The sequence below is a fragment of the Oncorhynchus nerka genome, linkage group LG25, assembly GCF_034236695.1.
Source record: "Oncorhynchus nerka isolate Pitt River linkage group LG25, Oner_Uvic_2.0, whole genome shotgun sequence".
Taxonomy (NCBI): Eukaryota; Metazoa; Chordata; class Actinopteri; order Salmoniformes; family Salmonidae; genus Oncorhynchus; species Oncorhynchus nerka.
The window spans coordinates 44,365,178-44,392,801 of NC_088420.1; the positions used below are offsets into that span (position 1 = coordinate 44,365,178).

Below are 27,624 nucleotides of genomic sequence, written 5' to 3' on the forward strand. Positions count from 1 at the left end.
TCCACATTGTTACGTTACAGCCTTATTCTAAAATGTATTAAATGTATTGTTTTCCTCGTCAATCTACACTCAATACCCATAATGACAAAGCAAAAACAGGTTTAGACATTTTTGCTAATTATCCCCCCACCCCCATAAAAATATATCACATTTACATACAGTATAATAATAATAATAATTATAAATTCATCATAAATCCTACAATGTGATTTTCTGGAATTTTTTCCTTCTAATTTTGTCTGTCATAGTTGAAGTGTTCCTATGATGAAAATTACAGGCCTCTCATCTTTTTAAGTGGGAGAACTTGCACACTTTTTTGCCCCACTGTAGGTATTCAGACCCTTTACTCAGTACTTTGTTAAATCACATTTGTCGCGATTTCAGCCTCGAGTCTTCTTGAGTATGACACTACAAGCTTGGCACACCTGGCTTCGGGATGTCTTAGCTGTGTGCTTAGTGGCGTTGTCCTGTTGGAAGGTGAACATTGGCCACAGTCTAAGGTCCTGAGTGCTCTGGATGAGGTTTTCTTTAAGGATCTCTCTGTACTTTGCCCCGTTCATCTTTGCTTCTATCCTGACTAGTCTCCCAGTCCCTGCCGGTGAAAAACATCACCACAGCATGATGCTGCCACCACCATGCTTCACCGTAGGGATGGTGCCAGGTTTCCTCCAGACGTGACGCTTGGCATTCAGGCCAATGAGTTCAATCTTGGTTTTATCAGACCAGTGAATCTTGTTTCTCATGGCATGAGAGTCCTTTAGGTGCCTTTTTTTCAAACTCCAAGCAGGCTGTCTTGTGCCTTTTACTGAGGAGTGGCTTCCCTCTAGCCACTGTACCATAAAGGCCTGATTGATAGAGTGATGCAGAGATGGTTGTCCTTCTGGAAGGTTCTCCCATCTCCACAGAGGAACTCTAGAGCTCTGTCAGAGTGATTGTTGGGATCTTGGTCACATCCCTATCCAAGGCCCTTCTACCCCAATTGCTCAGTTTGGCCGGGCGGCCAGCTCTAGGAAGAGTTTTGGTGGTTCCAAACTTCTTCCATTTAATAAGAATGATGGACTCAGTTTTCTTGGGGACCTTCAATGCTGGAGACATGTTTTGGTACCCTTCCCCAGATTTGTGCCTCGACACAATACTGTCTCGGAGCTATACGTACAATTCCTTCAACCTCATGGCTTGGTTTTTGCTCTGACATACCTTGTCAACTGTGGGACCTTATATAGACAGGTGTGTGCCTTTCCAAATCATGTCCAATCAATTGAATGTAACACAGGTGGACCCCAATCAAGTTGTAGAAACATCTCAAGGATGATCAATGGACACAGGACGCACCTAAGCTCAATTTCGAGTCACAAAGAGTCTGAATACTTATGTAAATAAGGTATCTTTTTTATATTTTAATATATTTGCAAACATTCTAAAAACCTGTTTTCACTTTGTCATTATGGGGTATTGTGTGTAGATTGCAGAGTATTTTATTTTATTTGATACATTTTAGAATAAGGCTGCAATGTAACAAAATGTGGAACAAGTCAAAGGCTCTGTATACTTTCCCAAGGCACTGTATGTCCTCTGTTTCCTGCTATTTGTAAATCAAACAGTTGTAGCCTAAACGTGGGTGTGCAAGCAGAGCCCTCATCAATACACTGTGTATACAACCCTCTGCATAAAAAAGGTAAGCATAGATGGGAAGCATTTAGGTAAGATAAAGTACACTCACTCCTTTGAGGACATCCTCTCTGTAGTCACTGAACTTCATGAACAGAGTGACCTTCCAGCTGGTGTTGCAGTTCACAGCGTTCACCTACAGTTCAACCAAGGAGAGGAGCAGGAACAGACCGTCATGACTATACACATCTTTGCAGAGCCTCAGACACAATATACAGTGGGGAGAACAAGTATTTGATAACCTGCAAAATCGGCAGTGTTTCCTACTTACAAAGCATGTAGAGGTCTGTAATTTTTATCATAGGTACACTTCAACTGTGAGAGACCGAATCTAAAATCCAGAAAATCATATTGTATGATTTTTAAGTAATTAATTTTCATTTTATTGCATGACATAAGTATTTGATCACCTACCAACCAGTAAGAATTCCGGCTCTCACAGACCTGTTAGTTTTTTTTAAGAAGCCCTCCTCTTCTCCCATTATTACCTGTATTAACTGCACCTGTTTGAACTCGTTACCTGTATAAAAGACACCTGTCCACACACTCAATCAAACAGACTCTCCACAATGGCCAAGACCAGACAGCTGTAAGGACATCAGGGATAAAATTGTAGACCTGCACAAGGCTGGGATGGGCTACAGGACAATAGGCAAGCAGCTTGGTGAGAAGGCAACAACTGTTGGCGCAATTATTAGAAAATGGAAGATGTTCAAGATGACGGTCAATCACCCTCGGTCTGGGGCTCCATGCAAGATCTCACCTCGTAGGGCGTCAATGATCATGAGGAAGGTGAAGGATCAGCCCAGAACTACACGGCAGGACCTGGTCAATGACCCGAAGAAAGCTGGGACCACAGTCTCAAAGAAAACCATTAGTAACACACTACGCCGACATGGATTAAAATCCTGCAGCGCACGCAAGGTCCCCCTGATCAAGCCAGCGCATGTCCAGGCCCGTCTGAAGTTTGGCAATGACCATCTGGATGATCCAGAGGAGGAATGGGAGAAGGTCATGTGGTCTGATGAGAGAAAAATAGAGCTTTTTGGTCTAAACTCCACTCGCCGTGTTTGGAGGAAGAAGAAGGATGAGTACAACCCCAAAAACACCATCCCAAACGTGAAGCATGGAGGTGGAAACATCATTCTTTGGGTATGATTTTCTGCAAACGGGACAGGGCGACTGCACCGTATTGAGGGGAGGATGGATGGGGCTATGTATCACGAGATCTTGGCCAACAACCTCCTTCCCTCAGTAAGAGCATTGAAGATGGGTCGTGGCTGGGTCTTCCAGCATGACAACGACCCGAAACACGCAGCCAGGGCAACTAAGGAGTGGCTCCGTAAGAAGCATCTCAAGGTCCTGGAGTGGCCTAGCCAGTCTCCAGACCCGAACCCAATAGAAAATCTTTGGAGGGAGCTGAAAGTCTGTATTGCCCAGCGACAGCCCCGAAACCTGAAGGATCTGGAGAAGGTCTGTATGGAGGAGTGGGCCAAAATCCCTGCTGCAGTGTGTGCAAACCTGGTCAAGAACTACAGGAAACGTATGATCTCTGTAATTGCAAACAAAGGTTTCTGTACCAAATATTAGGTTCTACTTTTCTGATGTATCAAATACTTATGTCATGCAATAAAATGCAAAGTAATTACTTAAAAATCATACAATGTGATTTTCTGGATTTATTTTTAGATTCCGTCTCTCACAGTTGAAGTGTACCTATGATAAAAATTACAGACCTCTACATGCTTTGTAAGTAGGAAATCCTGCAAAATCGGCAGCGTATCAAATACTTGTTCTCCCCAATATACAAAAGTATGTGGACATCCCTTCAAATTAGTGGATTCCGCTATAGCAGCCACACCCGCTGTCTACAGGTGTATAAAATAGAGCACACAGCCATGCAATCTCCATAGACAAACATTGGCAGTGGAATAGCCTTACCGAAGAGGTCAGTGACTTTCAACGTGGCACCATCATAGGATGTCACCTTTCCAACAAGTCAGTTCATCAAATGTATGCCCTGCTAAAGCTCCTTCGGTCAACTGTAAGTGCTGTTATTGTGAAGTGGAAACGTCTTGGAGCAACAACGGCTCAGCCGCAAAGTGGTAGGCCACCCAAGCTCACAGAACGGGACCACCGAGTCCTGAAGCGCATAGAGCATAAAAATCTCCTGTCCTCAGTTGCAACACTCAATACTGAGTTCCACACTGCTTCTGGAAGCTAAGTCAGCACAAATGTTAGTCGGGAGTTTCATGAAAAGGGTTTCCATAGCCATGGCTTAAGATCACCATGAGCATCACCATGAGCAACGCCATGCGTCGGCTGGAGTGCTGTAAGACTCGCCATCATTGGACTCAGTGGAAACGCGTTCTGGATTGATTAATCACGCTTCACCATCTGGCAGTCTGACAGACGAATCTGGGTTTGGCGGATGCCAGGAGAACGCTACCTGCCCAAATGCATAGCGCCAACTGTAACGTTTGGTGGAGGAGAAAATGGTCTGGGGCTGTTTTCATGGGTCGGGCTAGGCCCCTTAATTCCATTGAGGGGAAATTTTAACGCTTCAGCACACAGATGATTCTGTGCTTCCAACTTTGTGGCAACAGTTTGGAGGAAGGCCCTTTCCTGTTTCAGCATGACAATGCCCCAGTGCACAAAGCAAGGTCCATACAGAAATGGTTTGTTAAGATCTTGACTGACCTGCACAGAGCCCTGACCTCAACCCCAATGAATACCTTTGTGATGAATTGGAACGTCGGCTGAGAGCCAGGCCTAACATCAGTGCCTGACCATACTAATGATCGTGGTTGAATGGAAGCAAGTCACTCCAGAAATGTTCCAGCATCTAGTGGAACGCCTTCTCAGAAGAGTGGAGGCTGTTATAGCAGCAAAGGGGGGACCCACTCCATATTAATGCCCATGATTTTGGAATGAGATGTTTGACAAGCAGCTGTCCACATACTACACGTTGTTCTGTAGTGTAGCTGCTGGTCAGCAGGTATGTCATACCTGCAACTTTGCCAGTTCTGCAACCAGAAAGTATTTTTTTTATGGACAGTGATAGTCGGAAGGTAGAGGGAGAGACAGAGTAGGGGCAGAGGTGACATTCGTAACCCCGTTACCAGCGCCTGTGTGTGAACTAGAGTCTGAGGCACTACCACTAGACTTAATGTTCTTAATAATACCTATAACCAGGCAGCTTTCCAAACGCATGTTATGATACAGTTGATTTAGCAAGTGGTTAGGGTAAAGGTTGAGGTTAGCATAAGTTCAGGTATACTAGCAAGTAGTTACGGTTAGGGTTAGGATAAGGGTAGAAAACAAAGACACGCCTAAACAAAAACATGCCGAGATTCAAATTGCCGCCTGGACTCGAAACAATGCCACTCGCTCATCCTACGTGCTTCAAAGGCAAACCTGCTGACCAGCAGCTTTTTTGGAGTCTTCAAAAACACGACAGTACAGGAATTGTTGGAGATTGCATGCTGAGACAGATAACACGGCTGCCATTCTTCCGCACCGTTTTGCCATGCATAGTATCCAGTAAATGTTTTACATAGTCACTCAGCTCTAAATAAAACAGTTCAATGGATCGTACCTCCTTGCAGCCGGGGTTGTCTAGCAGCTCAATGTTGCTGGCGTGGAGAGGCTGTCCTGCGTTCACAGGCATCAGGACCACCTTGTCTCCCACCACCACCTAGGGACCAAGCACACAGGTCAGACACTAGCATACACATTATAACAAAGAGAGTAAAGTAGAATAAAACATAATACACACATGAGGCAGATCACAGGACAGAGGAATGAGATGACCTGACAAACATCAAACAGCAAAGGTCCACAGTCACTCCCTATCCCATGCAAAGGGTTACCCATCTATCTAGAGATAAGTATTCCCCACAACAATAGCAGATGAGCACAACCCATGGTAAAATGAAGGAAGTGTAGCCTGTGGGGTGTACACAGCGCATTGACATTCATTCATATAGTAATGTGTGTGGCAGCGGGAAATCGCTGAACGCAGTGTACTTTATGCACCATATAGTCTCAAGCATCTCCATTCAAACCACTTACATATCATAATAAACAGACTAAGTATCTATAGCATTGCTGTAATCTAAACTGCGCAGATCTTGTTAGTCAATAACAGTTAAGGGGGAAAAGAATTGTAGAAGAGTCGTGGAAATGCAAACATGTACTTAAGTTTTTCCAATGCTCATGCAAAGCTAGTGCTACCATGCTTTCACAGCAAGTCTCATGGCCTAAACTTCCACCATGCACTTCAAACAAGAAGAATACCTTCCACCATAGGATGCTAAAAGCAAAAGGAGAGGAGACAACCAGTCCAGTTATTTCAGCAGGATGAAGACATTACGTTGACATGGACATAATACCAATCTAATTAAACCAGGACAATTGCAATATTTTTTTTTTATTTGACCTTTATTTAACTAGGCAGTTAAGAACAAATTCTTATTTTCAATGACGGCCTAGGAACAGTGGGTTAACTGCCTGTTCAGGGGCAGAACGAGACTTGCCGACTGCCGCCCCGATATATTAAGACAGCCCCTAAAAAAATGTTTTTTTTTAAAGATTCTCACAACTTAAACATCTCAACAATACTGAGTTTCATCATGAGGTTTGGTTTGCCATAACATATCTATGATAAGTAGGGCTAGGAGTTGTTCCACGTTTGGTCACATGTTCGGGATTGCAGTGGCCTGTAGTTACAGTCAGATCAGGACCCCTTTTCATAAATATTCTCAGAGTAAGTGTGTAGACCTAAGATCAGTTTTGCTTTTCAGATCACAAATTATTACGATTGTATAGACAAGGGGAACTTGATCCAAGATCAGCACAAAAGGTACCTACATTATCACCCTCGCTGCGGAGCTTCCAGAAGGGCTGGATGTAGAACCAAGAGCCCTCATTGCCGGATGGGTCCAGAGACACACGCATGGCGTTCTTCTCCAGCAGCGCCGGCAGACGCTTGTTCACCGTCAGGTACTTGTTACTTTTAATATGCAGAAGCTGAGGGTGAAAAGATAATGGGGCCAATTCACGAGGACACATCATTCACAACACAAGGTCATGCACAAGGTCCCTGGTTCGAATCCCACCCCAACACCTAACTCTAATCTTTACCAAATCACATGTATTGCTAGGAAACAGTTACCGTATGAAATTGGTACTCTTTATTAAAGTGAGATTAAGGGCTAATTTATCATTTCAATTTGTTATGAGCTCAGAATTTGTCAATACTTTATTTGGAATTGACCACAAAATCCTTTCAATTCAGTTTCTGCTTGGCATTAGGGATCAGAACATTACCCAAATCCTATTTATCACATAAAATATTATGTTTTCTGAATAGATCATTCAAATTGGCTTTAGCTTTAAAAATGCACACAGAGCACTAAATGAAAAAGGCTAATCTTTTAACAGCCAAATCATGTGGCAAGAGACTGGACCTGACCAAACCAATTCCTTTGAAATGCTTTAACACAACAGTTTTAAGCCAAGTTGGAGGCCACGAACCTCTTGAAACCACATGGAACAAACCCGCAGTTGACTGAAAATTGAAAATGATAGAAGTTCAATTTACTATGTGCCATACAAAATGTTGTCTGTTAAAGCACCTCATTGGCAATGTGAGGCACTAGAAGCCAGACTACAGACAGAAAGGCAGCCTTGGTAACAAAGTGAAAACATACACAAGGTTACGGGCACAAAGCAAACCGAGATATCGTCTCTGATAAGAAAGGGGAGTTGGCTGTAGTTGGCCGTTACCTGGATGACGTTACTGTACTTGACCACCTCTCCAAGCAGCTTCTTATTCTCGGTGTCGTTTTGCTTCTGTTCCAGTTCTGCTGCATGCTGGGAAATTAAGAAAAACATGCTTGATGCTAACTACATTGTAGCCAGATTGTGCAGAATCACCGATCTACAAATCATGTTGCATCCCAAATGACTAATTCTTATGTGATCACCATCAGCGAATCTGTGCCTCGCCTTGCTCAAACTGATTCTGATTCCCTTAAAGCAGTGCTTGTCCATCCAGGTCCTGGGGAACCACAGGGTGTGCAGACTTGTTCTAGCCCACTACTAACATACTTGATTAGACGAATCAACGGCAGTAATGATCAAGCCCTTGATTAGGTGAATCAGTTGTGTTCGTACTGGGATGGATCTAAATCCTGTACACCCTGTGGGTGTCGTGCCCAGGACCGTGAATGAATTACACTAGGGCTTGGAGAAAGGTCATACCTGTAACTTCTTGAATAGGTCTGCTTCTGTGTAGTTGTTGCCTTGTTTGCCCTGTTTGGCCTTCCAGAACTGCTTCTGAGCCGAGTACCTGTTCATCGGACATACCTTGAACAGGCAGTCTGGAGAGAGAGAGAGAGAGAAAGAGAGATGAATAGTGGGAAAGAAATTAGGAGAAAAAGAGGAATAAAGACACAAAGAAACAGAAAGGGAGGTGAGTGAGGAATACATATACATGCACCACACAGACAAACATACTACATATAATGTACACTGAATATGAATATAAACGCAACACAAAACAATTTCAAAGATTTTAATGAGTTCCAGTAAGGAAATACATTTATTAGGCCCTCATCATGGCTTAAAAAAAATATTTAAAAAAAGAAAAAAAAGATTCATATTGCATTTTAAGCGTTTATGAATTATATGTTGGGGCGGCAGGTAGCCTAGTGGTTAGAGCATTGAACTAGTAACCGAAAGGTTGCAAGATCAAATCCCTGAGCTGACAAGGTAAAGATCTGTCGTTATGCCCCTGAACAAGGCAGTTAACCCACTGTTCCTAGGCCATCATTGAAAACAAAGAATTTAGTTAAATAAAAGGTTAAAAAATGTATAATCTATAGATTTCACATGACTGGGGATATAGATATGCATCTGTTGGTCACAGATTTTTAAAATGTAAAGGTAGGGGCGTGGATCAGAAAACCAGTCAGTTTCTGGTGTGGGCACCATTTGCCTCATTCAACGTGCAACATCTCGTTTGCATAGAGATGATCAGGCCGTTTATTGTGGCCTGTGGAATGTTGTCCCACTCCTTTTCATTGGCTGTACAAAGTTGCTGGAAATTGGCGGAAACTGGAACATGCTGTCGTACAAGCCTATACACAGCATCCCAAACATGCTCAATGGGTGACATGTCTGGTGAGTATTCAGGCCATGGACGAACTTGGGCATTTTCAGGTTCCAGGAATTGTGTACAGATCCTTGCAACATGTGGCCGTGCATTATCATACTGAAACATGATGTGATGGCTGCGGATGCGGATGAATGGCATGATAATGTCCCTCAGGATCTCTTCACGGTATCTCAGTTCATTCAAACTGCCATTGATAAAATTAAATTGTGTTTTTTGTCCATAGCTTATGCCAGCCCATACCATAACCACACCGCCACTGTGGGGCACTCTATTCACAACGTTGACATCACCAAACCTCTCTCCCACACAACCTCTCTGCCCGGTACAGCTGAAACTGGGGTTCATCTGTGAAAAGAACACTTCTCCAGCGTGCCAGTGGCCATCAAAGTCAAAGTCAGTTAACGACACCGAACTGCAGTCAGGTCAAGACCCTGGTGAGGACGGCGAGCACGCAGATGAGCTTCCCTGTGACGGTTTCTGACAGTTTGTGCAGAACTTCTTCGGTTGTGCAAACCCAGTTTCATCAGCTGTCCGGGTGGCTGTTCTCAGAAGATCCTATACATTTTGGAGTGGCCTTTTATTGTCCCCATCACAAGGTGCACCTGTGAAATTATCATGCTGTTTAATCAGCTTCTTGATATGCCACACCTGTCAGATGGATGGATTATCTTGGCAAAAGATAAATGCTCACTAACAGGGATGTAAACATTTCTGAGAAATAAGCTTTGTGCGTATGGAACATTTCTGGGATCTTTTATTTCAGCTCATAAAACATGGGACCAACACTTTACATGTTGCACTTATATATTGTTTCAGTATAATTTGCATGGCAGTGTGTCACTAACTGACTTGAGTGTGTGACTGGGTGGGGTATATAGCATGTGTGTGGTTTGTGGCTGTTTACTCAATGGGATTCTGTAAAGTCAGTTAAACACTTAAACCTCATCCTATAAACCACACTGTTAAAACAACATGGGGCTATAGTGGCCTGCTAGGCCTTGGGAGGATGTCTGTGTGTGTGTGGACTGCAGTAACTTCGGCAGGCTCCACTACTAAACTGCCCATCACTGCTAACTTGGCAGAAAAGCGGTGAGTTAATTCAACAACAACTATATGAGTTACAACGCAGTCCTCTGCGGTTGGCCAGCTAGTCATTGACTCCTCCCACTCACCTCTGAACTTTTTGGGCGGAATGGCCAGGTCTCCTGCGTCCGGCTGCACCACACACCTGTCATCAACAAGCCTGGGAAGAACACAAAAACATCCTACATCACACACACCATTTGAGTTTTTTTTTATAGAAATGTAATTTAACATTTATGTCAATTACCTAAAAATGTTTAAATTCTTTTCATATTCGCATGTTGTAGCTTCGACCAGGTTTTCCCAAACTCGGTCCTGGGGCCTCCCCCCCCAGGTGTAACGTTTTGGTTTTTGCCCTAGCATTAGCTGATTCAAATAACCAACTCATCATCAAGCTTTGATTATTTGAAAAGCAGCTACGTGGTGCTAGGGCAAAAAACTAAAAACATGCACCCAGGGGGGCAGGAGAGTTTGGGAAAACCTGCAAGGCTTAGACCCTATTTTACGTCTGAGGTTTTGTGTTGTGCCCGCCCTCGGTTGAGACATTTTTTATTATTTGTGTGTTATGTTTTGGCTGATAAATATACTAACATTGGAATAAAATAGAAATGTCAACTTTCAAATGGTACCACAAAGATGGTTGGAGGTCCAGACATCAGAGAATGTTGACTTGAATGGGAATCTGTTCTAAATTAGATTAGGACACTATGTTGGGGTTTCCTTTATTTTGTCAGTTACCTGTAGCATGTAAGGAAGAAATCGGCACGCATCGCATGTGATGCTCTTTATTGGATGTCATGTTGAATTCAGAGCATTGCCAGGTTTCATTATTGTGTAACTAACTATAACAGATAGTTACTGTGTTCTACAATGATAACTGGGCCAGTATACAAAAAGCGCGAGAGCATGTGTGCTGATCGAGTATCAGGTTGACCCCTATCTATGTAATCATATTAATTCAGATCTAAAATACAACAACTGATCATAGATCAGCACTAATACTCTAAGATGCTTAGTTAATACATGCCCTGGTCTAGTTGAAAAGGAAACTGTCGATTGTGTAAATGCTGTGGTGGGGCACAGGCTGGTGCGGCCACAGGAAAAGCGCATGGCTTCTGTGTGTGACTGATAAGGCCTAGATGTTGATGGGTTAACATCTAACCGCCTTGTTTCCGCACCGCATGCCTGGCTTTTGTAGTCAATGTCTAAATTTGCTATGTAACCAGCCCACAAAAAAAACATCTTCAGAAAAATTATTTGACTGACACACTCTCCATCCACACTTAACACAACTATGTGTCCGTGTTAACTAAATTCCCACAGGTTATGAAACCACAAGATCAACCAAACATGATTCTGTTGGCAGAGAATGTGCCGCTGTTCCTCACTTCTAGCTTTTATAGGGCGGCGCACAATTGGCCCAGTGTTGTCCGGGTTAGGGTAGGGTTTGTCCGGGGTAGGCCGTTATTGTGAAAAAGAATGTTCTTAACTGACTTTCCTAGTTAAATAAATGGTTTTAAAATAGGACCTGGCTACATCCTGTGAAAGACTTTAGAATAACACAACGTGACACATCTTATGCTAGCCTCGTCACAGATCTGTTTGTACTCTCTTGCCAACTCCTCCGGTGGTCATTGTAATGCCCAATTGACCATATACAGTGGATTTAGAAAGTATACACACGCCTTGACCTTTTCCACATTTTGTTGTTTTACAGACTGAATTCATAATAGATTAAATTGAGATTGTTTGACTGGTCTCTACACAATACCCCATCATGTCAATTTGGAATTGTTTTCAGAAATGTTTATAAATTAAATGCTAAAATGTCTCGAGTCAATAAGTATCCAACCACTTTGTTCTGGCAAGCCTAAATAAGTTCAGGAGTAGAAATGTGCTTAACAAGTCACATAATAAGTTGCATTGACTAATGGCTGTAATAGTTTAAACATGATTTTTGAATGACTACCTAATCTCTGTACCCCACACATACAGATCCCTCAGTCGAGCAGTGAATTTCAAACAGAGTCAACCACAAAATACAGGGGAGGTTTTCCAATGCCTTGCAAAGGACACGTTGGTAGATGGGTCAAAACATATATTTTTTAAAGCAGAGATTGAATATCCCTTTGAGCATGGTGAAGTAATTAATCACACTTTGGACAGTGATACAAGGCATCCAGTCACTACAAAGTTACAGGTGTCCTTCCTAACTCAGTTGCTGGAGAGAAAGGAAACCTCTCAGGGATTTCACCATGATAGCAATGGTACTTTAAAACAATTACAGAGTTTAATGGCTATGATAGGAGAAAACAGAGGATGGATCAACATTGTAGTTAAAATTGCAAAAAATGTGGCAAATAGCATTTGGGGCAAATCCAACACAACGTCACAGTACCACTTCATATTTTCAAGCATGGTCGTGGCTGCATCATGTTATGGGTATGCTTGTCTTTGGCAAGGAATAGGCATTTTTTTTATATAGTTAAAAATAAACAGAGTAGAGCTAAAAATCTGGTTCAGTCTGCTTTCCAACAGACCGAGATTAATCCACCTTTCAGCAAGACAATAACCTAAAACACAAGGCAAAATAAAGACAGGAGTTGCCTACCAAGACGACATTGAATGGACCTGAGTGGCCTAGTGGGTTTTTACTTCAAATCAGCTTGAGCATATATGACAAGACTTGAAAATGGCTGTCTAGCAATGATCAACAACCAACTTGACAGAGCTATATATATATATATTTTTAGTTTTTGTTTTTTTGTTTTAAAGAATAATGCAAATATCACAATCCAGGTGTGCAAAGCTCTTAAAGACTTACCCAGAGAGTCTCATATCTGTAAATCGCTGTCAAAGGTGATTGTAACATGTATTGACTTGAGTGTGAATACCTATGTAAATTATATATTTTACATTTTTTAAAACATGTTTTCACTTTGATATTATGGGGAATTATGTGTAGATGGGTGACCAAAAAATGATACAGTATATTTTACCTGTTTTGAATTCAGGCTGTAACGCAACAAAATGTGGAATAAGTCGAGTATGAATGCTTTCTGAAGGCACTGTAGTTGGCATGACAGCACAAAGAGATCTGGGACCAGGCTAATCTTATGCCAGCCTTTAACAAAAACAGAACCATCTGGCAACTTGAAGATAAGTTGTGAAAAGGAAGCCCAGTATGTGAAAGGAAGCCCAGTGTGAGGCATCCTCATACTGTGTTGACTCAAGCTTCTCATCGTGGTCCAAGTTTCATCCTTGGTGTGTGTGTCAATCAATCATCTCTGGTAGTCTGCACTGCTACAGAAATCACTAGCAGATTTCTCAAATCACATTTCTCACATGAATCGTAAACAGGTGTAGACTACCAGTGAAAAGCTTACTTAAGGGTCCTTTTTCAACAATTCAGAGTTAAAAATAAAAAATAACATGGCTATATACAGAGAGTACCAGTACCAAGTCGATGTGCGTGTTTACGAGGTAAATGAACTAGCTATTTACATACAGTATAGGTAGGGATAAAGTGACTAGGCAACAGGATAGATTAGACAGTAACAGCAGCGTATGTGGTGAAGGTGTGTGTGTGTGTGTGTGTGTGTATGTGGCGTCAGTATGCATGTGTGTGCGTGTGTTGGAGTGTCAGTGTAATTATGTATGGATAGACTCCAGTGTGTGCGCATAGAGTCAGTGCAGGAGAGTTAGTGCAAAGAAGGGTCAATGCAGGTAGTCCAGGTAGCCATTCGATTAGCTATTTAGTAGTCTTGTTTAGCAGTCATGGCATGCGTCATAGAAGCTGTTCAGGGTCCTGTTGGTTCCAGACTTGGTGCACTGATACCACTTGCCATGCGGTAGGGTGGCTGGAGTCTCACCATTTTGGGGGCCTTCCTCTGATAAAGCCTGGTATAGAGGTCCTGGATTGCAGGGAGCTCGGCCCCAGTTATGTACCGCCCGTGCTCACCACTCTCTGTACCACCTTTATTTATTTTATTTTTATTTTTTATTTCACCTTTATTTAACCAGGTAAGCAAGTTGAGAACAAGTTCTCATTTACAATTGCGACCTGGCCAAGATAAAGCAAAGCAGTTCGACACATACAACGACACAGAGTTACACATGGAGTAAAACAAACATACAGTCAATAATACAGTAAAAAAAAAAAAAAAAAAAAAAACAAGTCTATATACAATGTGAGCAAATTAGGTGAGAAGGGAGGTAAAGGCAAAAAAGGCCATGGTGGCAAAGTAAATACAATATAGCAAGTAAAACACTGGAATGGTAGTATTGCAATGGAAGAATGTGCAAAGTAGAAATAAAAATAATGGGGTGCAAAGGAGCAAAATAAATAAATAAATTAAATACAGTTGGGAAAGAGGTAGTTGTTTGGGCTAAATTATAGGTGGGCTATGTACAGGTGCAGTAATCTGTAAGATGCTCTGACAGTTGTGCTTAAAGCTAGTGAGGGAGATAAGTGTTTCCAATTTAAGAGATTTTTGTAGTTCGTTCCAGTCATTGGCAGCAGAGAACTGGAAGGAGAGGCGGCCAAAGAAAGAATTGGTTTTGGGGGTGACTAGAGAGATATACCTGCTGGGCGTGTGCTACAGGTGGAGATGCTATGGTGACCAGCGAGCTGAGATAAGGGGGGACTTTACCTAGCAGGGTCTTGTAGATGACATGGAGCCAGTGGGTTTGGCGACGAGTATGAAGCGAGGGCCAGCCAACGAGAGCGTACAGGTCGCAATGGTGGGTAGTATATGGGGCTTTGGTGACAAAACGGATAGCACTGTGATAGACTGCATCCAATTTGTTGAGTAGGGTATTGGAGGCTATTTTGTAAATGACATCCAAAGTCGAGGATTGGTAGGATGGTCAATTTTACAAGGGTATGTTTGGCAGCATGAGTGAAGGATGCTTTTTGTTGCGAAATAGGGAAGCCAATTCTAGATTTAACTTTGGATTGGAGATGTTTGATATGGGTCTGGAAGGAGAGTTTACAGTCTAACCAGACACCTAAGTATTTGTAGTTGTCCACGTATTCTAAGTCAGAGCCGTCCAGAGTAGTGATGTTGGACAGGCGGGTAGGTGCAGGTAGCGATCGGTTGAAGAGCATGCATTTAGTTTTACTTGTATTTAAGAGCAATTGGAGGCCACGGAAGGAGAGTTGTATGGCATTGAAGCTTGCCTGGAGGGTTGTTAACACAGTGTCCAAAGAAGGGCCGGAAGTATACAGAATGGTGTCGTCTGCGTAGAGGTGGATCAGAGACTCACCAGCAGCAAGAGCGACCTCATTGATGTATACAGAGAAGAGAGTCGGTCCAAGAATTGAACCCTGTGGCACCCCCATAGAGACTGCCAGAGGTCCGGACAGCAGACCCTCCGATTTGACACACTGAACTCTATCAGAGAAGTAGTTGGTGAACCAGGCGAGGCAATCATTTGAGAAACCAAGGCTGTCGAGTCTGCCGATAAGGATGTGGTGGTTGACAGAGTCGAAAGCCTTGGCCAGATCAATGAATACGGCTGCACAGTAATGTTTCTTATCGATGGCGGTTAAGATATCGTTTAGGACCTTGAGCGTGGCTGAGGTGCACCCATGACCAGCTCTGAAACCAGATTGCATAGCAGAGAAGGTATGGTGAGATTCGAAATGGTCGGTAATCTGTTTGTTGACTTGGCTTTCAAGACCTTAGAAAGGCATGGTAGGATAGATATAGGTCTGTAGCAGTTTGGGTCAAGAGTGTCCCCCCTTTGAAGAGGGGGATGACCGCAGCTGCTTTCCAATCTTTGGGAATCTCAGATGACACGAAAGAGAGGTTGAACAGGCTAGTAATAGGGTGGCAAACAATTTCGGCAGATAATTTTAGAAAGAAAGGGTCCAGATTGTCTAGCCCGGCTGATTTGTAGGGGTCCAGATTTTTCAGCTCTTTCAGAACTTCAGCTGAATGGATTTGGGAGAAGGAGAAATGGGGAAGGCTTGGGCGAGTTGCTGTTGGGGGTGCAGTGCTGTTGACCGGGGTAGGAGTTGCCAGGTGGAAAGCATGGCCAGCCGTAGAAAAAAATGCTTATTGAAATTCTCAATTATGGTGGATTTATCAGTGGTGACAGTGTTTCCTATCTTCAGTGCAGTGGGCAGCTGGGAGGAGGTGTTCTTATTCTCCATGGACTTTACAGTGTCCCAGAACTTTTTAGAGTTAGTGTTGCAGGAAGCAAATTTCTGCTTGAAAAAGCTAGCCTTGGCTTTTCTAACTGCCTGTGTATAACGGTTTCTAGCTTCCTGAACAGCTGCATATCACGGGGCTGTTCGATGCTAATGCAGAACGCCATAGGATGTTTTTGTGTTGGTTAAGGGCAGTCAGGTCTGGGGAGAACCAAGGGCTATATCTGTTCCTGGTTCTAATTTTCTTGAATGGGGCATGTTTATTTAACATTGTTAGGAAGGCATTTTTAAAAATATCCAGGCATCCTCTACTGACGGGATGAGATCAATATCCTTCCAGGACACCCCGGCCAGGTCGATTAGAAAGGCCTGCTCGCTGAAGTGTTTCAGGGAGCGTTTACAGTGATGAGTGGAGGTCGCTTGACCGCTGACCCATTACGGATGCAGGCAATGAGGCAGTGATCGCTGAGATCTTGGTTGAAGACAGCAGAGGTGTATTTAGAGGGGAAGTTGGTTAGATGATATCTATGAGGGTGCCCGTGTTTAAGGCTTTGGGGGGTACCTGGTAGGTTCATTGATAATTTGTGTGAGATTGAGGGCATCAAGTTTAGATTGTAGGATGGCTGGGGTGTTAAGCATGTTCCAGTTTAGGTCGCCTAGCAGCACGAGCTCTGAAGATAGATGGGGGCAATCAGTTCACATATGGTGTCCAGAGCACAGCTGGGAGCAGAGGGTGGTCTATAGCAGGCGGCAACGGTGAGAGACTTGTTTTTAGAGAGGTGGATTTTAAAAGTAGAAGTTCAAATTGTTTGGGTACAGACCTGGATAGTAGGACAGAACTCTGCAGGCTATCTTTGCAGTAGATTGCAACACCGCCCCTTTAGCAGTTCTATCTTGTCTGAAAATGTTGTAGTTTGGAATTAAAATTTCTGAATTTTTGGTGGTCTTCCTAAGCCAGGATTCAGACACAGCTAGAACATCCGGGTTGGCAGAGTGTGCTAAAGCAGTGAAAAGAACAAACTTAGGAGGAGGCTTCTAATGTTAACATGCATGAAACCAAGGCTATTACGGTTACAGAAGTCATCAAAAGAGAGCGCCTGGGGAATAGGAGTGGAGCTAGGCACTGCAGGGCCTGGATTCACCTCTACATCGCCAGAGGAACATAGGAGGAGAAGAATAAGGGTACGGCTAAAAGCAATAAGAATTGGTCGTCTAGAACGTCTGGAACAGAGAGTAAAAGGAGGTTTCTGGGGGGATAAAATAGCATCAAGGTATAATGTACAGACAAAGGTATGGTAGGATGTGAGTACAGTGGAGGTAAACCTAGGTATTGAGTGATGAAGAGAGAGATATTGTCTCTAGAAACATCATTGAAACCAGGAGATGTCATTGCATGTGTGGGTGGTGGAACTAATAAGTTGGATAAGGTATAGTGAGCAGGACTAGAGGCTCTACAGTGAAATAAGCCAATAAACACTAACCAGAACAGCAATGGACAAGACATATTGACATTAAGGAGAGGCATCCTTAGTCGAAAGTGATCAAAAGGGTCCAGGAGTGGAGAGGTTGGTTTGGGGGTCACGGCGATTTAGACAGCTAGCCAGGACATCGGTAGCAAGCTAGCATAGGATGGAGGTCTGTTGTTAGCCACCTCTTGCGTTCCGTCAGTAGATTAGTGGAGTTCCGTGTTGTAGAGGGGATTAGTCCAAATCACACAACAACAAAAAAATAAAAACAATAGATATAGTTATAGAGGCCCAAGAAGAAACATGTTAATAATAAAAATAAATAAATTGTCCGATTGTCTATTCTGAGAGCATCCGGTAAGACAGCTAACGGTTAGCAGGCCGCAGATGGGCATTCAGGTAACGTCGCGACGGAGGAGCCAGCCGGATCTCCTTCGGGTAGATAACGCCGGCAGTCCAGTTGTGAAGGCCCGGAGGGGCTCCGTGTAGGCAGTAAAACGGGTCCGGATAGGTGACTGCAGCCCAGGAGTGATTGACGGAGCTCAGGAGTGGTTGACGGAGCTCGCTAGCTCCGGAGTAATTGATGTTTGCCCGAATCGACGAAAGCAGATAGACACACGGATAGCAGCCAGCTAGCTGTGAGATCCGGGAGTGAATGTCCAGAGAGCAGTTGAAATCCAGGGACACGGAGAGAAAAAATCGGTCCGGTATGTTCCGTTTGTACAAAACTGGCGATAGATTTTCGAGTTAAAGGATAGCTAATGACCACAAACCGTGGTTAGCTGAATACGAACGAGTTGCCAGTAAAGAAGCTAACTAGCTTCTGATTAGCTTCTGGCTAGCTTCTTGGAGTTTCTGGCTAGCTTCTTGGAGGATTGCAGATTTGATTGCAGATTTGAGGTAAATAATACGTATTTATACATATCAATTGGTGAGGCAGGTTGCAGGAGAGTGTATTGAAGATGAGTTGATGGAAAATAAAAATAAAATGTATGTGAAAAAAAAGTTGTAAATATATATATATATACACGACACGACAAGACGAGGACAAAAGACGTCCGAACTGCTATGCCATCTTGGAAAATGCCAACCTTGCTGTTGGGTGCCTTGCAGTTGCCATACCAAGCGGTGATGCAGCCAGTCAAGATGCTCTCAATGGTGCGGCTTTAGAACTTTGAGGATCTGAGGGCCCATGACAAATCTTTTCAGCCTCCTGAGGGGGAAGAGGCACTATCGTGCCCTCCAACGAAACTATCTAATGCAGTTCCATGCCCTTGCCCTACAATTGAAAAATATTTACAAATAGCTTAGTCTTGGGTGTTTTCATTTTCCGCACGATACTTCTAGCACACTCAGTAACTTTTGTATCGCTCCTCCTTTGACTCCAGATTTGAACACATTCATATATTTAAGCTCAGCCCGATTTAAACAGCAGTCTTGTTAAAAAAAATATTTTAAAAATGTAAACTGTCCCCCCCATAAAATGTAAATCACAGTGCAGTTATCGCTAAACCTATTCTTTGCTGTGTTATAGCCTAACTAAACAATCAAATCAAAGGCTGTAAAAGGCCTGGGGAAGTTGTGTAATTTAAATAAAACCAGAGAAGAGGCGAACTTTAGGCTACTTTGGTAAATTTGCGAGACAGACAAGACATCAAGGGTATTACGGTATACTAAAATGGGAAAAAATGAAAATGGAAAAACAAGTTTGAAAAACGAACTATACTGAAACTATTATATTTTACTCTAAAATTACCTAAAATAAAAAAAAACATGAATTATGTTCAGATGTTCATGCTACTGAATCTGGCGGGTAAATGTGGCCAGGAGATGGTGATGTTGCAAATAGGCCTAGCTTATGCATCATCAACAGTAGCTATCACTAGCTAACAGGGGAGGGGAAATTGCTAGGGAAGGCAAAAAACACCACCTAATTTCTGATGAGATTTCAGGATGATTGTGCGAATGGTCACATTTTTCTGCCACGTGGCCAAAACTCAAGAGCGCCACTAGGCAAAGTATGTGCTTTGGTTGAAACTAAACACAAGTAGGCTATGCTACAGTTAACACCCTCTGCTCCAAAATGTACTCACTGTATACACTCAGTGGCCAGTTTATTAGGTACACCACCCCGTTCACGAAAATGGTTCACTCCTACAAAGTGAGTCACATGGCCGTGGCTTGCTATATAAAGCAGGCAGACAAGCATCCAGTTCCTGTTTGATTTTACTTTAGAATGGGCAAAAAAAATTGACCTAAGCGACTTTGAGTGTGGTATGATATTCAGTCCCAGGCATGCCTGTTCCAGTATCTCGGAAACAGCTGGCCTCCTGTGCTTTTCACGCACGACCGTGCCTAGAGTTTACCGAGAATGGTTCGACAAGAAAAAAAAAGAAAACATCCAGTCAGCGGCAGTCCCGTGGCCTGAAAAACTGTCTTCTCACTTTAACGTCTGTAACACTTTGGCCTAGAAGCTATTATACCCCTCTAGGCCAAATTCAATGTTCCATCAAATAATACCAATTATACCTTAAGGCAGGGTTTCCCAAACTTGGTTCTCGGGACTCCAAGGGTGCACTTTCTGTTTCTTGCCCAAGCACAACACAGCAGATTCAAATAATCAACTAATCATCCAGATCTGATCATTTGAATCAGCTGTGTAGTGTTAAGGCAAAGACCAAAACATGCACCCCTTCGGTTCACAAGGACTGAGGTTTGGGAAACGCTGCCATAAGCTTTTTTGGGATACCCATCCAATTGTGTGATTTTCTTTTTCAAAGGAAAGCATGCAGCAAATTAGGCGATGGTGGTGCTTAGTTCTCCTGCAGAACTTTCCCATGCAGTAAGTGTTGAACATTATAAAAACATTTAATTTGCATCTTTGAAATCACTTGTTCCACTGTAGCCAGACAGACGTGAATATATTCTCATATTGAATGTATGTAATGTATGCCATTGAAATCAAATTTGATTTGTCACATACACATGGTTAGCAGATGTTAATGAGAGTGTAGCTAAATGATTGTGCTTCTAATTCCGACAATGCAGTAATAACCAAAGAGTAATCTAACCTAACAATTTCACAACAGCTACCTTATACACACAAGTGTAAAGGGATAAAGAATATGTACATAAAGATATGAATGAGTGATGGCACAGAACGGCGTAGGCAAGATGCAGTAGATGGTATCGAGTACAGTATATACATATGAGATGAGTAATGTAGGGTATGTAAACATTATATTAAGTGTCATTGTTTAAAGTTGCTAGTGATACATGTATTACATAAAGATGGCAAGATGCAGTAGGTGGTATCGAGTACAGTATATACATATGCGATGAGTAATGTAGGGTATGTAAACATTAGATTAAGTGGCATTGTTTAAAATGGCTAGTGACACATTTTTTACATGTATGGCAGCAGCCACTCAATGTTACTGGTGGCTGTTATAGGGATTTTAATCATCTAAATCAAACAATCCTTAGTATGACCATCTTAAAACAATTCCACGTTAGATTAGTAGAACCCTCAACCTCGGCTTAGACTCTAAGGATTAAACAGTAGTGTGCAGAAAAGCATCATCGGTCGTCATCACGGATGGGCTATTGCAGCAGACGGCCACACCGGGTTCCACTCCTATCAGCTAAAAACAAGAAGAAGCAGCTCCAGTGGGCACGCAATCACCAAATGGACAACTGAAGAATAGAAAAACGTTGCCTGGTCCAACGAAACCCGGATCATGTTGGATCATGCTGATGGCAGAGTCAGGATTTGGCGTAAGCTGCATGAGTCCATGGCCACATCCTACCTGGTGTCAACGGTACAAGCTGGTGGAGGTGATGTAAGGGTGTGGGGAATGTTTTTCTGGCACACGTTAGGTCCCTTGATACCCGTTTCCATGCCCCTTCTTGTGGCAAAGGGGAGTACGACCGGGTACTAGATGTACCTCATAATATTCATAATATTTTTTAAAAACTGTCCACTGAACGTATAACTCAAAGCACTGTAGTCTACTTCAAAACAAAGTACAACTCAAGAAGATCTAAATAGTTATCCACATGAAACTGAGATCAAATGGTTGGTATGCAGACGATGCATGGACGTTTTCACCAACAAAATGATTATTCACGATTGACAGTTAGAAATGTGAAGGGAGGGTGACCAAACATTTGTGCATTTTAAATCCATCTTTAAACCAATACAACAAATTAGGGCGGTCGCATCTGCACTCGGTCCGCAGGTAGTATTACATTTCATTACATTTCATTATAGTACAACGGTTTGATTTGTCTAATCTTATCAATTTCTTCTTAGCTAGCTACACAGCCGTCTTTGTTTCATAGATAATTGCGTAATTATCGTATTTCGTCGTCCTAACGCAGTCTACACTGCCCTGCAGCTAGCCAGCTAGCTAACGTCCACCGTTAGCTAGTCCACCGTCTACCGATTAGCAGCACAACTATTACACTCAACTGAACGACTTGATTAGTGTAGTGTTAGCTAGCTACATAGTTGTCTTTGCTGTCTTCGTACCCAAGATAATTGTGTAGTTTAGAGTGTGTAGTTTTATGTCGTCCTTAACATAGGAGACTCTGCTAGCTAGCCAACAGCTAGCCAACGTCTACCGAACAGAACTTCTGCACTCAACAATCCTGGGTCGCATTTCGCTCGCTCCACAGGTAGTATCACATTTTTCATTTCATTTCATTACAGTACAACGGCTTGATTTGTTTGATCGTAGCTAGCTACATAGCTAGCTACACAGCCGTCTTTGTATCAAAGATAATTGTGTAGTCTAGAGCGACTTCCTAGGTTAGTTAGCCAGCTATTGTCGTTCTTTAACGCAACGTAACGTAATCAACACTGCTAGCTAGCCAGCTAGCCCCGAATAGCAGCACAGTAGAAACTATTACACTCAACGGAACGACTTGATTAGTGTAGTGTCAACAACGCAGCCAATGCCAACTAGCCTACTTAGTCAACAACGCAGCCTCTGCCAGCTAGCCTACTTCAGCAGTACTGTATCATTTTAATCATTTTAGTCAATAAGATTCTTGCTACGTAAGCTTAACTCTCTGAACACTCGTGACGTGTAGTCCACTTGTCATTCCAATCTCCTTTGCATTAGCGTAGCCTCTGTGTAGCCTGTCAACTATGTGTCTGTCTATCCCTGTTCTCTCCTCTCTGCACAGACCATACAAACGCTCCACACCGCGTGGCCGCGGCCACCCTAATCTGGTGGTCCCAGCGCGCACGACCCACGTGGAGTTCCAGGTCTCCGGTAGCCTCTGGAACTGCCGATCTGCGGCCAACAAGGCAGAGTTCATCTCCGCCTATGTCTCCCTCCAGTCCCTCGACTTCTTGGCACTGACGGAAACATGGATCACCACAGACAACACTGCTACTCCTACTGCTCTCTCTTCGTCTGCCCACGTGTTCTCGCACACCCCGAGAGCTTCTGGTCAGCGGGGTGGTGGCACCGGGATCCTCATCTCTCCCAAGTGGTCATTCTCTCTTTCTCCCCTTACCCATCTGTCTATCGCCTCCTTTGAATTCCATGCTGTCACAGTTACCAGCCCTTTCAAGCTTAACATCCTTATCATTTATCGCCCTCCAGGTTCCTCGGAGAGTTCATCAATGAGCTTGATGCCTTGATAAGCTCCTTTCCTGAGGACGGCTCACCTCTCACAGTTCTGGGCGACTTTAACCTCCCCACGCCTACCTTGACTCATTCCTCTCTGCCTCCTTCTTTCCACTCCTCTCCTCTTTGACCTCACCCTCTCACCTTCCCCCCCTACTCACAAGGCAGGAAATACGCTCGACCTCATCTTTACTAGATGCTGTTCTTCCACTAACCTCGTTGCAACTCCCTCCAAGTCTCCGACCACTACCTTGTATCCTTTTCCCTCTCGCTCTCATCCAACACTTCCCACACTGCCCCTACTCGGATGGTATCGCGCCGTCCCAACCTTCGCTCTCTCTCCCCCGCTACTCTCTCCTCTTCCATCCTATCATCTCTTCCCTCTGCTCAAACCTTCTCCAACCTATCTCCTGATTCTGCCTCCTCAACCCTCCTCTCCTCCCTTTCTGCATCCTTTGACTCTCTATGTCCCCTATCCTCCAGGCCGGCTCGGTCCTCCCTCCCGCTCCGTGGCTCGACGACTCATTGCGAGCTCACAGAACAGGGCTCCGGGCAGCCGAGCGGAAATGGAGGAAAACTCGCCTCCTGCGGACCTGACATCCTTTCACTCCTCCTCTCTACATTTTCCTCTTCTCTCTCTGCTGCTAAAGCCACTTTCTACCACTCTAAATTCCAAGCATCTGCCTCTAACCCTAGGAAGCTCTTTGCAACCTTCTCCTCCCTCCTGAATCCTCCTCCCCTCCCCCCCTCCTCCTCTCTGCAGATGACTTCGTCAACCATTTTGAAAAGAAGGTCGACGACATCCGATCCTCGTTTGCTAAGTCAAACGACACCGCTGGTTCTGCTCACACTGCCCTACCCTGTGCTCTGACCTCTTTCTCCCCTCTCTCCAGATGAAATCTCGTCTTGTGATGGCCGGCCGCCCTACAACCTGCCCGCTTGACCCTATCCCCTCCTCTCTTCTCCAGACCATTTCCGGAGACCTCCTCCCTACCTCACCTCGCTCATCAACTCATCCCTGACCGCTGGCTACGTCCCTTCCGTCTTCAAGAGAGCGAGAGTTGCACCCCTTCTGAAAAAAACCTACACTCGATCCCTCCGATGTCAACAACTACAGACCAGTATCCCTTCTTTCTTTTCTCTCCAAAACTCTTGAACGTGCCGTCCTTGGCCAGCTCTCCCGCTATCTCTCTCAGAATGACCTTCTTGATCCAAATCAGTCAGGTTTCAAGACTAGTCATTCAACTGAGACTGCTCTTCTCTGTATCACGGAGGCGCTCCGCACTGCTAAAGCTAACTCTCTCTCCTCTGCTCTCATCCTTCTAGACCTATCGGCTGCCTTCGATACTGTGAACCATCAGATCCTCCTCTCCACCCTCTCCGAGTTGGGCATCTCTCGGCGCGGCCCACGCTTGATTGCGTCCTACCTGACAGGTCGCTCCTACCAGGTGGCGTGGCGAGAATCCGTCTCCACACCACGTGCTCTCACCACTGGTGTCCCCCAGGGCTCTGTTCTAGGCCCTCTCCTATTCTCGCTATACACCAAGTCACTTGGCTCTGTCATAACCTCACATGGTCTCTCCTATCATTGCTATGCAGACGACACACAATTAATCTTCTCCTTTCCCCCTTCTGATGACCAGGTGGCGAATCGCATCTCTGCATGTCTGGCAGACATATCCGTGTGGATGACGGATCACCACCTCAAGCTGAACCTCGGCAAGACGGAACTGCTCTTCCTCCCGGGAAGGACTGCCCGTTCCATGATCTCGCCATCACGGTTGACAACTCCATTGTGTCCTCCTCCCAGAGCGCTAAGAACCTTGGCGTGATCCTGACCAACACCCTGTCGTTCTCAACTAACATCAAGGCGGTGGCCCGTTCCTGTAGGTTCATGCTCTACAACATCCGCAGAGTACGACCCTGCCTCACACAGGAAGCGGCGCAGGTCCTAATCCAGGCACTTGTCATCTCCCGTCTGGATTACTGCAACTCGCTGTTGGCTGGGCTCCCTGCCTGTGCCATTAAACCCCTACAACTCATCCAGAACGCCGCAGCCCGTCTGGTGTTCAACCTTCCCAAGTTCTCTCACGTCACCCCGCTCCTCCGCTCCCTCCACTGGCTTCCAGTTGAAGCTCGCATCCGCTACAAGACCATGGTGCTTGCCTACGGAGCTGTGAGGGGAACGGCACCTCAGTACCTCCAGGCTCTGATCAGGCCCTACACCCAAACAAGGGCACTGCGTTCATCCACCTCTGGCCTGCTCGCCTCCCTACCACTGAGGAAGTACAGTTCCCGCTCAGCCCAGTCAAAACTGTTCGCTGCTCTGGCCCCCCAATGGTGGAACAAACTCCCTCACGACGCCAGGACAGCGGAGTCAATCACCACCTTCCGGAGACACCTGAAACCCCACCTCTTTAAGGAATACCTAGGATAGGATAAAGTAATCCCTCTCACCCCCCCTCCCCCTGAAAAGATTTAGATGCACTACTGTTCCACTGGAGGTCATAAGGTGAATGCACCAATTTGTAAGTCGCTCTGGATAAGAGCGTCTGCTAAATGACTTAAATGTTAAATGTCTTAAATGTTTATAATTTAAACCCATCACATACATATACAGTACCAGTCAAAAATTTGGAAACACCTACTCATTCAAGGTTTTTTCTATATTTTTACTATTTTCTACATTGTATAATAATAGTGAAGACATCAAAACTATGAAATAACACATATGGAATCATCTGTCTGGACCACTCAAGGACTTGTTCTGAAGCCACTCCTCCGTCAGAGAACGTGCAGTGTGGTGCTAGGCCAACAACCTCTCCCTCATTGTGAACAAGACAAAGGAGCTGATTGTGGACTACAGGAAAAGGCGTGCCGAACAGGCCTCATTAACATCAACGGGGCTGTAGTGGAGAGAGTTGATAGTTTCTAGTTCCTTGGTGTCCACATCACCAACAAGCTATCATGGTTCAAACTAGAGGTCGACCGATTAATAGGAATGGCTGATTAATTAGGGCCGATTTCAAGTTTTCATAACAATCGGAAATCGGTATTTTTGGGCGCCGATTTTTTTTGTTTGTTTAAAAAATATATATTAATAATAATACCTTTATTTAACTAGGCACGTCAGTTAAGAACACATTCTTATTTTCAATGACTGCCTAGGAACGGTGGGTTAACTGCCTTGTTCAGGGGCAGAACGACAGATTTTCACCTTGTCAGCTCGGGGGATCCAATCTTGCTACCTTACAGTTAACTTGTCCAACGCAATAACGACCTGCCTCTCTCTCATGCACTCCACAAGGAGACTGCCTGTTACTCGAATGCAGTAAGCCAAGGTAAGTTGCTAGCTAGCATTAAACGTATCTTATAAAAAACAATCAATCACTAGTTAACTACACATGGTTGATGATATTACTAGATATTATCTAGCGTGTCCTGCGTTGCATATAATCTGACTGAGCATACAAGCATACAAGTATCTAAGTATCTGACTGAGCGGTGATAGGCAGAAGCAGGCGCGTTAGCAATTCATAAAAAAAGCACTTTTCTGCATTTTTCCAGCAGCTCTTCGTTGTGCGTCAAGCATTGCGCTGTTTATGATTTCAAGCCTATCAACTCCCGAGATGAGGCTGGTGTAACCGAAGTGAAATGGCTAGCTAGTTAGCGCGCGCTAATAGCGTTTCAAATGTCACTCGCTATGAGCCTTGCAGTGGTTGTTTCCCTTGCTCTGCATGGCTAACGCTGCTTCGATGGTGGCTGTTGTCGTTGTGTTGCTGGTTCGAGCCCAGGGAGGAGCGAGGAGAGGGACGGAAGCTATACTGTTACACTGGCAACACTAAAGTGTCTATAAGATCCAATAGTCAAAGGTTAATGAAATACAAATGGTATAGAGGGAAATAGTCCTATAATTCCTATAATAACTACAACCTAAAACTTCTTACCTGGGAATATTGAAGACTCATGTTAAAAGGAACCACCAGCTTTCATATGTTCTCATGTTCTGAGCAAGGAACTGAAACGTTAGCTTTCTTACATAGCACGTTGCACTTTTACTTTTTTCTCCAACACTTTGTTTTTGCATTATTTAAACCAAATTGAACATGTTTCATTATTTACTTGAGGCTAAATTAATTTTATTGATGTATTATATTAAGTTAAAATAAGTGTTCATTCAGTATTGTTGTAATTGTCATTATTACAAATATATATATATATATATATATAAAATCATTTTAAGAAAATCGGTATCGGCTTTTTTGGTCCTCCAATAATCGGTATCGGCGTTGAAAAATCAGAAATCGGTCGACCTCTATTCCAAACACCCCAAGACAGTTGTGAAGAGGGCACGACGACACCTTCTCCCCCTCAGGAGACTGAAAAGATTTGGCATGTGTCCCCAGATCCTCAAAAAGTTCTACA

General features: G+C 43.9%; 1 protein-coding gene across 5 annotated transcripts in view; it reads right to left on the bottom strand.

Moving 5' to 3' along the window:
• The window catches only part of LOC115109547 (inositol 1,4,5-trisphosphate receptor type 2-like), a 173,567-nt gene that overhangs the window by 135,452 nt on the left and 10,491 nt on the right, over positions 1-27,624 (bottom strand). For all 5 annotated transcript variants that reach the window (XM_029634547.2, XM_029634546.2, XM_029634548.2 and 2 more), the window contains exons 2-7: positions 10,024-10,094; positions 7,936-8,054; positions 7,459-7,545; positions 6,541-6,699; positions 5,267-5,365; positions 1,721-1,804 (exon numbers count right to left, since the gene is read on the bottom strand). In XM_029634547.2, coding sequence (XP_029490407.2) covers positions 1,721-1,804; positions 5,267-5,365; positions 6,541-6,699; positions 7,459-7,545; positions 7,936-8,054; positions 10,024-10,094 — 619 coding nt within the window. The remainder of the gene's footprint in view (positions 1-1,720; positions 1,805-5,266; positions 5,366-6,540; positions 6,700-7,458; positions 7,546-7,935; positions 8,055-10,023; positions 10,095-27,624) is intronic.